This window comes from Acanthisitta chloris, unplaced genomic scaffold, assembly GCF_000695815.1.
Source record: "Acanthisitta chloris isolate BGI_N310 unplaced genomic scaffold, ASM69581v1 scaffold45701, whole genome shotgun sequence".
Lineage (NCBI taxonomy): Eukaryota > Metazoa > Chordata > Aves > Passeriformes > Acanthisittidae > Acanthisitta > Acanthisitta chloris.
This window is the reverse complement of record NW_008658509.1, coordinates 1-13,634: the sequence shown is the minus strand read 5'-3', so window position 1 is coordinate 13,634 and position 13,634 is coordinate 1. Positions and strand designations below refer to the sequence as shown.

General features: G+C 41.0%; 1 protein-coding gene across 1 annotated transcript; it reads left to right on the top strand.

Moving 5' to 3' along the window:
- Positions 1-1,252: 1,252 nt before the first annotated feature.
- On the top strand, positions 1,253-9,902 carry WNT16 (wingless-type MMTV integration site family, member 16; the record flags this gene model as incomplete). Its single annotated transcript, XM_009085108.1, has 2 exons — positions 1,253-1,539; positions 9,438-9,902. Coding segments are annotated over 2 exons (752 nt in total), but the record flags the coding sequence as incomplete, so codon positions are not given.
- Between the last annotated feature and the right edge of the window lie 3,732 nt (positions 9,903-13,634).

The window sequence follows — 13,634 nt, the reverse complement described above, 5'->3', positions numbered from 1 at the left end:
GCAAGGATCCTGCAAATTTCTCTTTAGTGCTCTGGTCACTGATTGTGTGATTGATGTGAGCTCGATTAGAGTGGTACTTCATTTTGAAAACATAAAATGAGCGATAGAAAGTGATGCATATTCCAAAAAGGAAAGGGAGTAAAATGGGAACAGGAGAAGTTTGTCCCGCTGTATGTAGCCATATGTATGGTATGTTAGTCCTTCTGTCCAACAGGAAGGACTATTCCTGAAGACCCATAAATGAGCAGCACTGCTCACCCACAAAGTTTCACTGGTGTGTCCTGTGAAAGCACTGTATGAGGGTACCAGCACCAGAGACTAATGTGAACAGGAGAAACAAACAGGAGCTTTCCTGCCCATAAGCAGAAACTTGGAAAACTGGAAATAACAAATTGTTTTTAAAACAGTGAAAATTAGCACAGTGAAATTTTAGCTACAGTTATTGATTACTCATTGATTTTCAGTTTGCTTAGAGGTTACCTTACAGTTTAAAGCTATGTGCTGCATTGTGCCAGAAGTCTCAGAGAATGGAACTGACAAGAAGCCCAGGCAGGTCCTTCCACGATTCTTCTGAGGTATAGTCTAACAGTTAAAGCCTTTTATGCTGCTGTCTTTCCCATGGCCAGCTCACTCTAGGAAAAGCACATGGCCTAAATATCCTTATGGCATCCTGATTTCTGCCTGGTTTAAGATTCTGGGGGCTTTTTGCAACTTTTGTGAATTAGAACAACATCAATGTTTGCTAAATTTAGCATGAGGTAAGCTTCTGGCCCTATACCAAAGTAACCTGGGATCATTCAAGTTCCTTCTCTGAGATTTAAACTAACATCTTCTTCAGATCAATATGAACAGTAAAAAGCAGAGCAGAGAGTAAGGGGATTGGAGTCTGGCTAGTTTTGGGTTTACTTTATTTTTTTGTTTATTATTAAAACTTTAATTGTCTCGAAAACTTCTCTGGCATGTAAAATTCCCAATCAGATTTAGAAAGAAGTTACCAAGAATTGCATGCTACAAGAAACAAGAAACAGTATCATTAATAGCATGGTCATACGAAGAGGCCCTGAAGTCATTTTTGGATATGAACGTCCACTGCTCTAAACCAGTTAACCCTACAGACCAAGCTGTGATGACTTTAAACTTGTAACCGTTCCCTTTTAATAACAGTCTGGCTTGTAAAATCTCTTTCTCCAGCCCAGCCAGGAAGGTAATCAGAGGGAGTTATGCAGTAACGTATTCATGCCTTGCTTTGTAGGCACAAAGGAGACTGCATTCATATATGCAGTGACATCAGCAGGGCTTGTGCATTCGGTGACGCGATCGTGCAGCGCGGGAAACATGACCGAGTGCTCCTGCGACGTGAACCTGCGGCACGGCGGCTCGGCCAGCGAGGGCTGGCACTGGGGAGGCTGCTCTGATGATATCCACTATGGAATGTCATTCAGCAGAAAGTTCCTGGATGTGCCTCTTAAGAACATAACGGGCAAGAGTGGGAGCGGACTGGTGGCGATGAACCTGCATAACAATGAGGCTGGGAGGCAGGTATGTGTCATCATTCGGATGTGGCAGCAATTGCTTGTTTGCCTTCATCGACAAAGTGGCATCCACAGAAGGAAGCTGTTCCTTGGCTGCAGGTACTGATGGGGCCAATGGCAAGAACAGCACTAACATCACCAAAGCAAGCATGTCCAAACTTGGAATCAGAGCTGATTTAAACTAATGTCCACAGGTTAAAATAAAATCCACAAAATAAGAAATAGATGTGTAGTGCTTAAGCAGTAAAGGTGATACTTAATATTCTATAGCAAACTTCAAATAGTCTGGTTATCAGCATAATACAATAGAATTTTTTTACACTGATTATTCTCTTACTATCATGACCTGCATTTTTAATTCTCTCTAATAGTGAATGAGCAGGCCAACTGGACACAAGGAGTCATGATTCATTCACAGTCTGAGTCACAGCTGAGAGCAGAAGTCTAACATTGTTCAGAGAGGAAATCAAGAGTTAATATTTTCCTTTAAAACATGCGATACAAATGGCACCCCCATTTTAAAGTGACTCATTGGTTAGGACATGCATCAAAGAAGTGAGAGGACACTGGTTTTGGATAGCTCTCCTTCAGCCCGAAGAACTTCAAACCAAGGGTTGCAGTTGAAATGTGTGGGTGTGTGACATTGGATCCCTCTGTCCTGTCCTGCAGAGGATGAAAAATGGGGGCAGAAACAGCCTATACAGGGAGATGAGAGCCTAGTTCTTGGGGCTTACATCTGGAATGGCAGAGATTTGGATCCTGGTTCTTGTTTTAAAATTACTTTCTCTGCTTTACTTTGGAGTTTTTAACTTCATCTTTAGTGGCTCTTTTTGGGCCCATAATACTTCAAATTTGTTCTGCTTGGTGGCACAGCTGTAACTAAAGAAGGAAAAAAGGAGAACCTCTGGTTTTGACTACACATATTGATGGACTCCATTGTAGCTCAGTCATTTCCTCGAGCCAGAAGCAGCATCAGTGAGTTTTACTGAAAGCAACTTTCCTATCTGCCATAGATAAGGAATAGCCAGAGTAAGCCATGGTGTTATACTTGAAAACTATTTTAATTTAAACTAACTTTTACAGGTAATATATGTTATTTAATTTAAACTGTATAGCTGGAAAACCAGAAAATCTTTCAGTCCCTTCCAATCCAAACCATTCTGTGGTTCTATGACATAGGCCCTTCTCATAAATGAAGTGGAAAAAGCAAACTTTAAACCTAAGTAGGTGCTGAGAACAGTTACTGTGAGTTCGATTACATGCTAGTCAGCTAAGCCATCTCCAAGGAAAGGTGATTAGTATCCTGTAGTAGGAGATGTTAATAAGAGGAAGTGACTGTTCAGCTTTTAAAAATGAACAACACACACAGAGCCTAGAAAAGAAACTTTTCTTTTGGTGTTGCTTTATTTAAAGTTGTGTCAGTTCCCTGATCTTATCTATAGTGGGTACACAGGCAGTTGGGCCATCTGTGTCATCGAGATGGGCAAAGGGGAAGAGTGCGTTCAGCCAAAGAGAACATGTTTTCAGATAGTGAGCTAAAGGTACAGGGGGCTGGAGAATGCAGTTATAAGTGAATCTTCATTTTCCATTAGTAATATTTTTGGCAGAATCCAAATTATCTTATGTGTTGGCTATATGTGTAAAATATAATTGATTCTGAGTCCAAATCTTTAATGACATGCCACTGCAGTGTTTTCTGTTACTATTCATGTTGAGCGGTACCTCTTACTATACATAACTGCATGAAACCAGATTTTTATACTAGGCTGGCAGTGGTAGAATCTGGCCCAACAGAATCCATTAGGTACTGAGGACCTTTTAGGTGTTGTGGCTTAACCACAGCTGCTTGCTCACATTCCATGCACCTTCCCTCCAGTGGGAAAGGGAGAAGAATGGTTCAAAAAATGAAAGTAAAACCAGAGTTTGAGATAAGAAGAGTTTAGTAATTGAAATAGAATGTAATAACAATCATGTAATGAAAAGGGAGATAACAAGATGTAATGAAAAAGGGGATAACAAGGAGAGAGAGAGAGGAATAAAACCTGAGAGAAGTAAGTGATACAATTGCTCACCACCCACTAATTGATAACCAGACTGTCCACCAGCAGTTGTTGACCCCTCCTGGCCAACTCTTCCCCAGTTTATATAACAAGCATGACAGGTTTTTTGGTGTGGAATATCCCTTTGGCCAGTTCAGATAGGCTATCCTGGCCGTGCTCCCTCACAGCTCTTGTGCAGCTCCTCACTGGCAGAGCATAAGACACTGAAAAGTCCTTGACTTAGTGTAGACTAAACTAAAACATCAGTGTGTTATCAATGTTATTCTCATACTAAACCCAAAACAGAGCACTGTGCCAACTAATAATAAGAAAATTAACCCTGTCTCAACTGAAACCAGGGAACGTTTCAGGTTTTTCACAATATGATCTCTCAAAGTACACTGTCACAGGCTTATATGGTGCATGTGACACATGCACTCATTCCTTTTCCAAGGCACTGTAGGTGGGTTTTTTTAAGAAAGAAACAAATTTACTGCAAGCCTGAAAGGCCAGAAAACCCTTATTTCACTGATTTTGTATCAATGGTGTATTAGTTGTTCATTATGTTGGAAGAAAATATGCAGAGCATTTCATCAGCTTTTGTGCATAAATATTTTGTCATTTAATGGTAAACTGTAGGATAAATCAAATATCTGACCACTCTCCAGAATGAGAGTGTTTATTGTCAGTATTTGGGATTTCTAGCAACAATATTAGCTGAAGTAAAGTTTAGCATAACTCTTCCCTTTTGTATTTTCAAATCCTTAACTAGAAGCTGGAAAATATTGTGTGTCATGTTTTGGGGCTTACAAGAAGGATGTTTTGATACCTTATGAACTTTTGTAATAAATCCTGTCATGTTCCTAGTTTGGTGTCTTGCAAGAGCAGTCTTCCAGGGACAATACTTCTGTATTTCTGGAGTTAGTAACAGAACTGGTATGTGCAGAATTCTCATTTCTCTCCTATATCCATACAAAGTGCTATTTTACACTTCTGCATCTTATATTTAAATTCAACATACATCAGCTTTAAAACTTTGAGTATCGTTTGACTGAGGTGTCCACTAACCTAACTCTGAGAAGATCCAGATTGCATTCCTTATTCAACCACAAAATAAATGTTCATCATGTTTTGGCATTGCAATTTTCACTGGACTTAGATGTGCATGTGTGACTTGGACTCTTCCTCTCTTTATCCAAAAGGATGCGGGGAGTCAGCCACTGTGAGTTGACTATCATTGTATTAGTAGTATTTTACTAATGGAAGAATTCTGCTCAGTTTTCCACTTGTGGAAATTTTTTTTTATCTACAGGACTTGTGCTCTCACATTGGAATGGCTTGGCTCATCAGAGAGTTTATTTTTACTGATATTTGTGGGTTGGTAAGAGACTTGCCGACAGTCTGGAACTGTTCTTAAGTGCTGTACCTCCAGTAGGACACGTGCTTGTCTTCATGAATGGTCCTATTAGTTCTGTCCGTGGCCTAAATTAGGCTGTTTGATTACAGGCATTAGTTCCTGATGCAAAACAAGTACTAGCAGCCATTGTCTCACAGTGGAGAACAGTGCCTGAAAACACAAAGCTTAGCTTGGAGATATTAAGCATTAATTGGCATTAAGGGGTGTGCAGACAGATTCCATTGACACTGCTCTTTGCTGCAGACCAATCTCTGCTTTCTGACCATCTGCCTGCTCTAGCTACACCTTCCCAACCCATGTTTCTCCCTCTGTTAATTGCATTGGATGAGTGAAGAAGTCAGATTAAACATTATCTTTCTCTCAGGTTAATTTTTAACACAGACCAGCATTTAGCCCTGTCCATCACTTAACCCTGCACTCTTGTTGCACTCATACCACCAAGGCTGAGCGCAGTGAGTGGCGATAGGGGCAAGAGGAACTGCTCAAGTGGATTTGTGTCTGATCACAACACTCATGGACCCAACTCAGTTCCACACAGATAATTTCCAACAAGCAGTCCGTTAGTTTCATGACCAACCTAAGAAAACCTGTCCCAGCTTGCTCAGAACAACACATCTATCCACTGTGTTTCTGTGAGCAACAGTGCTCTGAAGTTCTCTATGAAGTTTTGTTTCTTAGGGAGAACCCTCTCACAATTTCCTGAATAACTGAACAGATTCACTATGTGAATCTAAAGTGTGAAGCCAAACACTGGTTGTGAAATCAGTCAGGAAATCATGCTCCCAGTAATTCTGTGCATCCAAGTAACTCTGCACTGCTGAAACACAGGTATGTGCTGCAGCCATGTCCCACAAGAGGTCTGTGTTGGCTCTACAGACACCATGTTAGATTTGCTTGCAAGAAAACATCAGGAGAAGATGCTTAGGCCTTAAATTTTGCCCAGTGTTCAGCTGTGCAAGTTTGTTCATTAAAGTTCACATGGTGCACTGAGATCCAGTGGTGTGTTCTGTGATCAGATAATGCAAGATGTCACTTCCCTGTGCTGGCAGTAGAAGCAGCCCAAAATATCTTAGAGGTCAACCAGAAAACTTGCCCATCCTAGCAGCTGGGAAGCAGCAGCCTGGGGTCATGCTCAGTTGCACTGATACCATAAATTATTCTAAACCAGAATGCATCAAATCTTCACGTGAGAATACTGAGTCACGTGGAATAAACCCACAAGTGTTTGTAGCTGCTACAGATATTCTCAGTACTCCCACACTGAATCACATTTGTAGTTCTTGCATTCCTCTGGTGGTCCATACACTGCTAATGTGTGCTCCATTTTTATATTTTGATACCAGCCTGAGACTCCAACATCAGTTTCTGCTGCTATTTAGAAACTCTGACTCTATTTTTCTTCAATTCATCCTCAGAGAAAGACTCTGAGTGTCATTTGCAGAGCTACTTGCCCAGTTGGAAGTAACTCACCCGTAGCACCTAGCAGACATGTCCAGTGCCCCTAGTAAGTACCTTATCATACTGCAGTGAAAACAAGGATTACATCTGTAACCTTACAAATCTTGCAGCACAATATGATTTCAAACTACTTTGAGATTCTAGTTAGTTGATGAAAATAAACAATCATTCAAAATAGGAAAAATACTATTAAATCCCCTCTGTTTGTAAATTCTGTGTAAAATTTATCTTTGATATTGTGTTTCTCTTTTCCTTGACATTTTTAGTAGTTCGTCTCTATTCTAACAAAGACTTTCTTTCCTAGGACCTTAAATTTTCATCTGCCTCAATCACTGTTACATCTTAATGATGAATATTCTGACTACCCAGTGATTACCTTATTGACAGATTCTTGAGATACGAGCACAAGGTCAAGCCTATCAATTAAACAGAAAGTAGCCTGTGTAAGAGAGATGATAAATATCTACAGGAATTAACTGCCAGTTGATTTGCTACTGAAGAAGTCCTTGTGTGCTCTGGGGTGATGGTTTGCCTATTGCAATGTTATTATTTCTTCTAGTAGTACAGAAAAATCTCCCATCCCAAATGCACGCCACAATATCTGGAATTGTGTCCTGTACTGGTGCATCACTTCACCACGTTTCATTTGAAAAGGCTAATGGCTGTTCTAGGTCAGAGCATACACCTGCTCTTTCTTGCTAATGGCTTTTTGGAATGCCTTGCATGTTCGGCTTCTACAGTAATATCCACCAACAAATAGGTCCTGTTCATTCACAAAAAATGTGACTCCAAGCAAACGCTTTGGTCATGTGTATTTTTAATAATGTTTGTAGAGTTATATGCAAATACCAGCTCAGGCTTTTGTCAATATCTTTGGGGCAGAATGTGCCAGGAGGTTTCAGTGCTCATTGAAATCAATAGATTAATCATGCTGGACTCATCCCAAACTTCAGTGAGCACGTTGACCATAATGAAAAGTCATGGTTTAATGCATAGGCTGGAAACGGCTTATTTTATTTGCCCCATGCCTTGACTTGCTCTGAAACTTTGAGGATGGCATTTGTGCTCCTGAGCTACAAATACAGAGTCTGGGACTTGAGTTTATTTCTGGTCCTGCATTGGGCCAGTGGGGCTCAGTAGGATTCCAGGACTCTGATCTCACTGTAGAATCAAGGCTTAGGAACAGGCACAAATGAAAGTACTTTCTCAGAGGAAACTAGAGGAGGATGTTAAATTTGTCTTCTGTTTTTCAGTCCAGTTTGAGAAAGACATAGATTGACAGCAGTTAATATTTGTGGAGGCAGTAAGTGAAGGTTTAGCATGAAGTTTAATAAACATCATGTGATTGGGGTGATGGGTTTTTTTCTGCATTCCCCATTTTGTTGTAAATAGGAGTTCCTCCACAGAGGAGTAATTTGAATCTATATTGGCCTTGATGCATGAGAAGTTTCAAGACAAACTTACTATAAGTTAATTTAAAGTTACTCTTACTGTTACATTTCCCAGTTTCCTTGATTGTGGAAATTAAATATGGGAGGAAAGGTTAGTAAAATGGAAGATGGCAACATGGGCTTTCCACACTGTTAACCAGTGGCCAATATGAGTCAACAGTATGGCTCCAGAAAATATGTTAATGGACATATAAAGAAAACAAAAGTTATGGTATCTTCTCCTTGTGCTGTATCTGTGCATGTGGTGATTTTTCAGTGCGCTTTTCCAAACTCTAATATGAGATGTGTCAGAAGACTAATTGTATAATTATATCTATGGCTATAGATACTCGAGAAGGAAGTAATATATTATCTGCTGAGTATTTGAATCATGGTCCCACATAAAGAAAGTTGTTGCTTGTTTACAGATTCCAGTTCTTTGAGGCTTGGTCTCCTATAAACTGAGCCAAATTTCTTGTATGTTACAAAAGCTTGACACAGGCTTCAGATTCTCATTGTTGGTTAGACAATTGTTGTTCAGCCCAGCCCTTGCTTCTGCATAGACATGGAAAAGTAACTTATCAGTATTTTAGTGTTGACAATAACTGTGGAAACTTTGCTAAAGCATTGAAAGTTCTAAAAGTAATATAAATGCAACTATCTAATTGTGTTAAATAGAGCCATTATGAAACTGGAAACACTAGAAACCCATGCTGGTAGTAGTATGCCTAAATTACAAGAATTGGGCTTGATCCTGTAAGTGAGAAGCACCTGAGATTTACTCAGAGTACCTGACTTGAGGAGACCTCTGTTGAGCCATAGTGGCTCCTTTGATAGACTTTCTGTGAAGCTCAGAGATGTAGGCATCCTCCTGCTCTTCCAACACAGGTTTGCCTCCAGGTGATTCCAGGCTGCTGCCTCGAGGTGATTCCATTTTCCACCTCGAGGTGATTCTGTGCTGCTTTGGGTGCTGAGTCACACTGGTCACCCAGGCACTGTTGAGTGACCTCAGCCATTTCCCCTGGCCTTCATTACAGACTGGTTTGTGAGTGTTTAGTGATGGTGATGGTAGCTGCAAGGCATTGTTAAAAGACAACATAGCTGGACGCTTACCTGCCCAGTAAGTGTCTTTCAGCATAGGAGTGGTGCCATGACCTGCCCTACCCCTGCTTCCCCTTCTGCTATTCCCCATGAGAACTATTTGCATTCTGGCTGTGGGAGGAGACACAGGACTTGTCATTTCCGGTATTTAGGATCCTCCAGAATGAAAAGCCATCCAGAAATACAAGCTTTTATTGTTGTGAGTTGATATTACTACATTATGGCCATTGCAGAGTGCAAATGCAGAGCACTTCTGAAAATCAGTCTTCGCGTAGTGAGAGTCTGGGGTAGGAAACCAGGTGCCTAACATCTACCCCCCTGTGCTCTGACTTCCTCGTCACTAACATGGCAATGGCAGCTGTAAGTTTAAATACTTCGAGACCTCTGTGGTACTGATGTAAGACAGCATTCCTAATGAATGAAAGACCACATCCAAATGATGTTCTCCCTTTGCTTTCAGGCTGTAGCAAAGCTGATGTCTGTGGATTGCCGTTGTCACGGTGTTTCTGGGTCCTGTGCTGTGAAAACTTGTTGGAAAACAATGTCCTCCTTTGAAAAGATTGGCCGGTTTTTAAAGGATAAGTATGAAAACAGCATACAAATATCGGACAGACTGAAAAAAAAGCTACGCAGGAAAGAGAAAAGCCAGAGAAAAATACCAATTGGGAAAGAGGACCTACTCTATGTGAACAAATCACCCAATTACTGTGTTGAAGACCAAAAATTGGGGATCCCTGGGACTCAGGGAAGAGAATGTAACCGCACCTCACAGGGACCCGACGGCTGTAACCTTCTCTGCTGTGGGCGTGGGTACAACACCCATGTTGTCAGGCATGTGGAAAGGTGTGAGTGCAAGTTCGTTTGGTGCTGCTACGTGCGCTGCAGGAGATGTGAGACCATGACCGATGTACACACCTGCAAGTAAGATTAAGGACAGAAAACACTGCCAAACCATCCTGCCCTGTTTGGTGCACACAACTGCCTCACAGGCAGCAATTACTATGACCATGTGGGATTTCAGGAGGATGAGCCTCGAGGGGAACTGATACTGCCAAACAACGGGTAGTCCAAGCATGTGGTGACTGAAAGAGCAACTGAATGAACATCACACTGCATGCAGGGATAGCTTAAACAACAAAAAAGGACTCCTGATGACACATTTAAACATGTGACTCCTAGAACAGGAACAGACACTAGACTTTTCAAGTCTTTAATATCCACAGCATCCTGAAAATCCATGTGGTGGATAGGTACAGGGAAGAAATCTCAAGATCTCAGTAGCCAGAGACTGAAGAGTTAAGAGGGTGTGTAAGACACATTAGATATAATCCTTGTGCCTGTGTTTTTAAAACTGGGACTTGGCAGATCCACTAGATGGTTCATTTCTGCAGACTTCAGAAAAAAATCCACAAAGATAGAGGAAGTGTTCTGCTGTTGACCACGAAGCATTTGCTTTGCAGCCGTTTGGAAAGCTGTCTTCTGCATAGTATGCAGAAAAGTGTCTGGTGCTGAGAAATTTGCACGACTGCTGAGAGCTTGGCACTGCCTGAGTGGAAAAGGAAAGTCGGTTGGCATGGAGCAAGCTGTGCCCAGAGCAGAGGGGCAGGAGCACAGCTTGATGAATGTGAATGGTGTACCAAACAGCGTTGTCGGGGGTTTTTTATAGATTGTCTTTCACACACACAAGGGACAGGTCTGAGGAGGGACAGAAATACAGCTTGATAGTTGAAGGAAATAAAACCCCTTGCAGGCATTTCCTTAGTATGTGAGCACACATTTTGTGAGTCATCTGGTTGTCACCCCACTGTTGAACTCTGTGCAATACCCTGCCACGTTCAGCCATCTCACTGGTGGTTCACCATCATTTTCAAAGCTAACCATATGAGATTCAGCCCAAAGAAATCTGCCATAAAGCAAAAGGCTTTTTAAAAACATGTCTCTTTGATAGAAGTAGCAGCTAGAGCTTTTCTTTAGGTTGCATCCTGAGTAAGTTCAATGCACAATGTAATTTATGGATTGGCTCACACCATTAAAATATTTTAACTGTTAATGACAACGTTTTTTCCCTCTCCATATGTTGGCTTAATTTTATTTTACATCTGTGAAACGTTGTTTATTTTTATGCAGTGATTTAATGCCTGGCTTAAAAAGCAGCATGTGGAAGGATTACTGTAGTTTAATTGTGCAAAGACCTATTTTTGATAAGACAAGAAAGTTTATATTTTGTAAATATTTAAATTATGCAAGTTATGTGAAAGGTTTCCAAAACAAATGTGATAAGACTGCAGCCTTTGATATTTGTTGGTTAGCTATTTGTTAATATCGTAGTAGACTTTAATTGATTTTTGTTTGCATGTGCTGGGAGAAATTAGAGAATCATACAAATGTTCTTTTTCTTTTTACCATCAGGGTGGTTAGAATTATTGCAGTTAATACACACTGATGAGAAACTTACTGTGATTTTCTAAATGATCAGTTAATTAGTATTCTGCATACTTTTCTTTTACTATTATTCTTTTAAATGCATCTTACAAACAGTGAAATCCCAGGTGCAGAGCTCCCACTGACATCAAGGAGACTTGCAAGGGTTTGCAATCCCTTAACTTCTTCCACACTAACAGTCATTTTTTAGAAAGAAATCATCTTGGACAGTTTGGTTGAGGCTTTCAAAGTTACTTTGAAGAATTAATTTCCTAGTTGTCAATTATTTTCCCATGAAAGATGGTGACCAGATTCCCTGTCACTCTTTATTGAATGTCTAGGTCAGGAAGAAGGAAACAAAATCTTCTGTGTTGTGGTATTTCATTGCCTTATGTGGTGTATCTTAGGAACATCAGTTCAGCAACAATGAAGTCCTTTATCTGCTGGTTGTTTTCAGACCTTTATTCACATTTGGCCAGTCTGTCTCCATTGACTTAGCCAGATTATTATCCAGAGACCACAAAATCTGCTGTCTATGGGAAGGGTGCTCGGCATGCCAGTCACTGTCAAGGTGAATTCAACATCCTCTCTGTGAAAACTTGGGTGGGGAGGACATATCCTGGTGGAAGACCCTGAAGAGAGAGTTGTGAGCCCCAGGTTGTTCCTGTCTTCCAGCAATAAAAGTAAACCCACAGGCTTCTCAGGCTGTGCCACAGCACCTATTAGCAGCATGAATGGGACATGGTACTGGTCACTGTTGGTAGAGATCACCTTTCTCCTATTTTCATTCTGCCATACGACAGGCTGCTGGCAGAGGCAAATGCCTTGGTGCCCCTACATGAGCCTTCTCTTCGCAGTAATGAATTCAGTCTTGAGATCACCACTGTTTTGTTGTATGGGACTACAGCTCACGGGAGTTCAGTTTGGAGACCAGAATCTTCTACTGAAGCAGCCCCAGTCTGTATTTCAAAATCAACTTAGTTTTTATCGGACCTAAAGTCTCTTCCATGCCTGATCTGTAAGGTATGGAAAATTGCCAATGTACTTCTCAGTAAACCTTAACTTCTGGCAGGGTAGGAACTGGGGAGAAAATTTTCTTGGATTCCTGGGCCTAAGGTCAGATTCAGGGATTTTCCCATGAGAAAAACCTCAGTAGGCTGTTTCTGTGGGTTTGAAGGGGAAGGGCACTCACATCAGCACTGCAGTCAGGGTGTCTCTCACCTGCTTGGCTATCCAGTATTTGACACTACATTATTTTTGACAGTTATATATGTTAACATATAGTTAAAGCCCCAAACACCTCAAAACCTTTTTGTTCTTAAATGTTCTTAATAAAAGATTTTTTCCTGGTTTTGTTGGAAGGAAGAGTTTATTATTTTCAAGGAATGACAAAAGACAATGAAGAGAAGTGGTAGCAATATATAGGGTTTATGAAAGCTACGATGGCTAGGCAAACAAGCTAACAGGGATTTGAAGCTTCCCTGTGAGTAAAAGAACTCATCTTGCCTCTGAGAAACTGAAGAGAGCTATTTGATGGGAGGTGATGCTACCCTTTCTGCACTGAGGGTAGAGTACTCATGAGAACAAGCACAGACAGTCTGAGAGGCTGTTGCTCATTCGCCCGTTGTGCTAACACTGGGGGCTCGGGGAGGGAAGCAGAAGCAAAGCTGAATGCACTGGGGAGACTGGAGCAGGAGCCCTTCTCTTTACCTATCACAGTTTGAATTGCTGTTCAAGTTAAGCTCCATTGTACAGTTACATCAATGAAACTAGTTCCAGATTGGCGGTTTCTGTAAAAGCAATTCTGGACAGGATCAGGATGTGAACATTGTTTTGTAGTAGCATCAGAGCTAAAGAAATTAGCAGACATCTACTGCAGTATTTATTCCACAAAACTGCCTTTACTCCTTCCACACTCTGGAAAAGCTCTCCTTGGGGGAGAGCAAGAGAAGGAACCATCTGTAAGGCAACATGCCTCCTCTTTCAAAGAGAAGCCTATGTATGACATATGTGGTTCAGCTCCTTTTGTGGGCATATGGCACTGGGATGAATTTACTTCAGTCATTTTAATAGGGTGAGGATTTTTTTCCAGCGCTGGGACTGGAGGATCAAGGTTGTTGACTTTGAAAATATAGCCTTATAATACTCTTGTACAGCTTTGTACAATAATACATACTTTGTCTGAAAGTAGCTGTGTGTGTGTGCTTATCTGAGCAAGTGAGATTAGAAAAAAAAA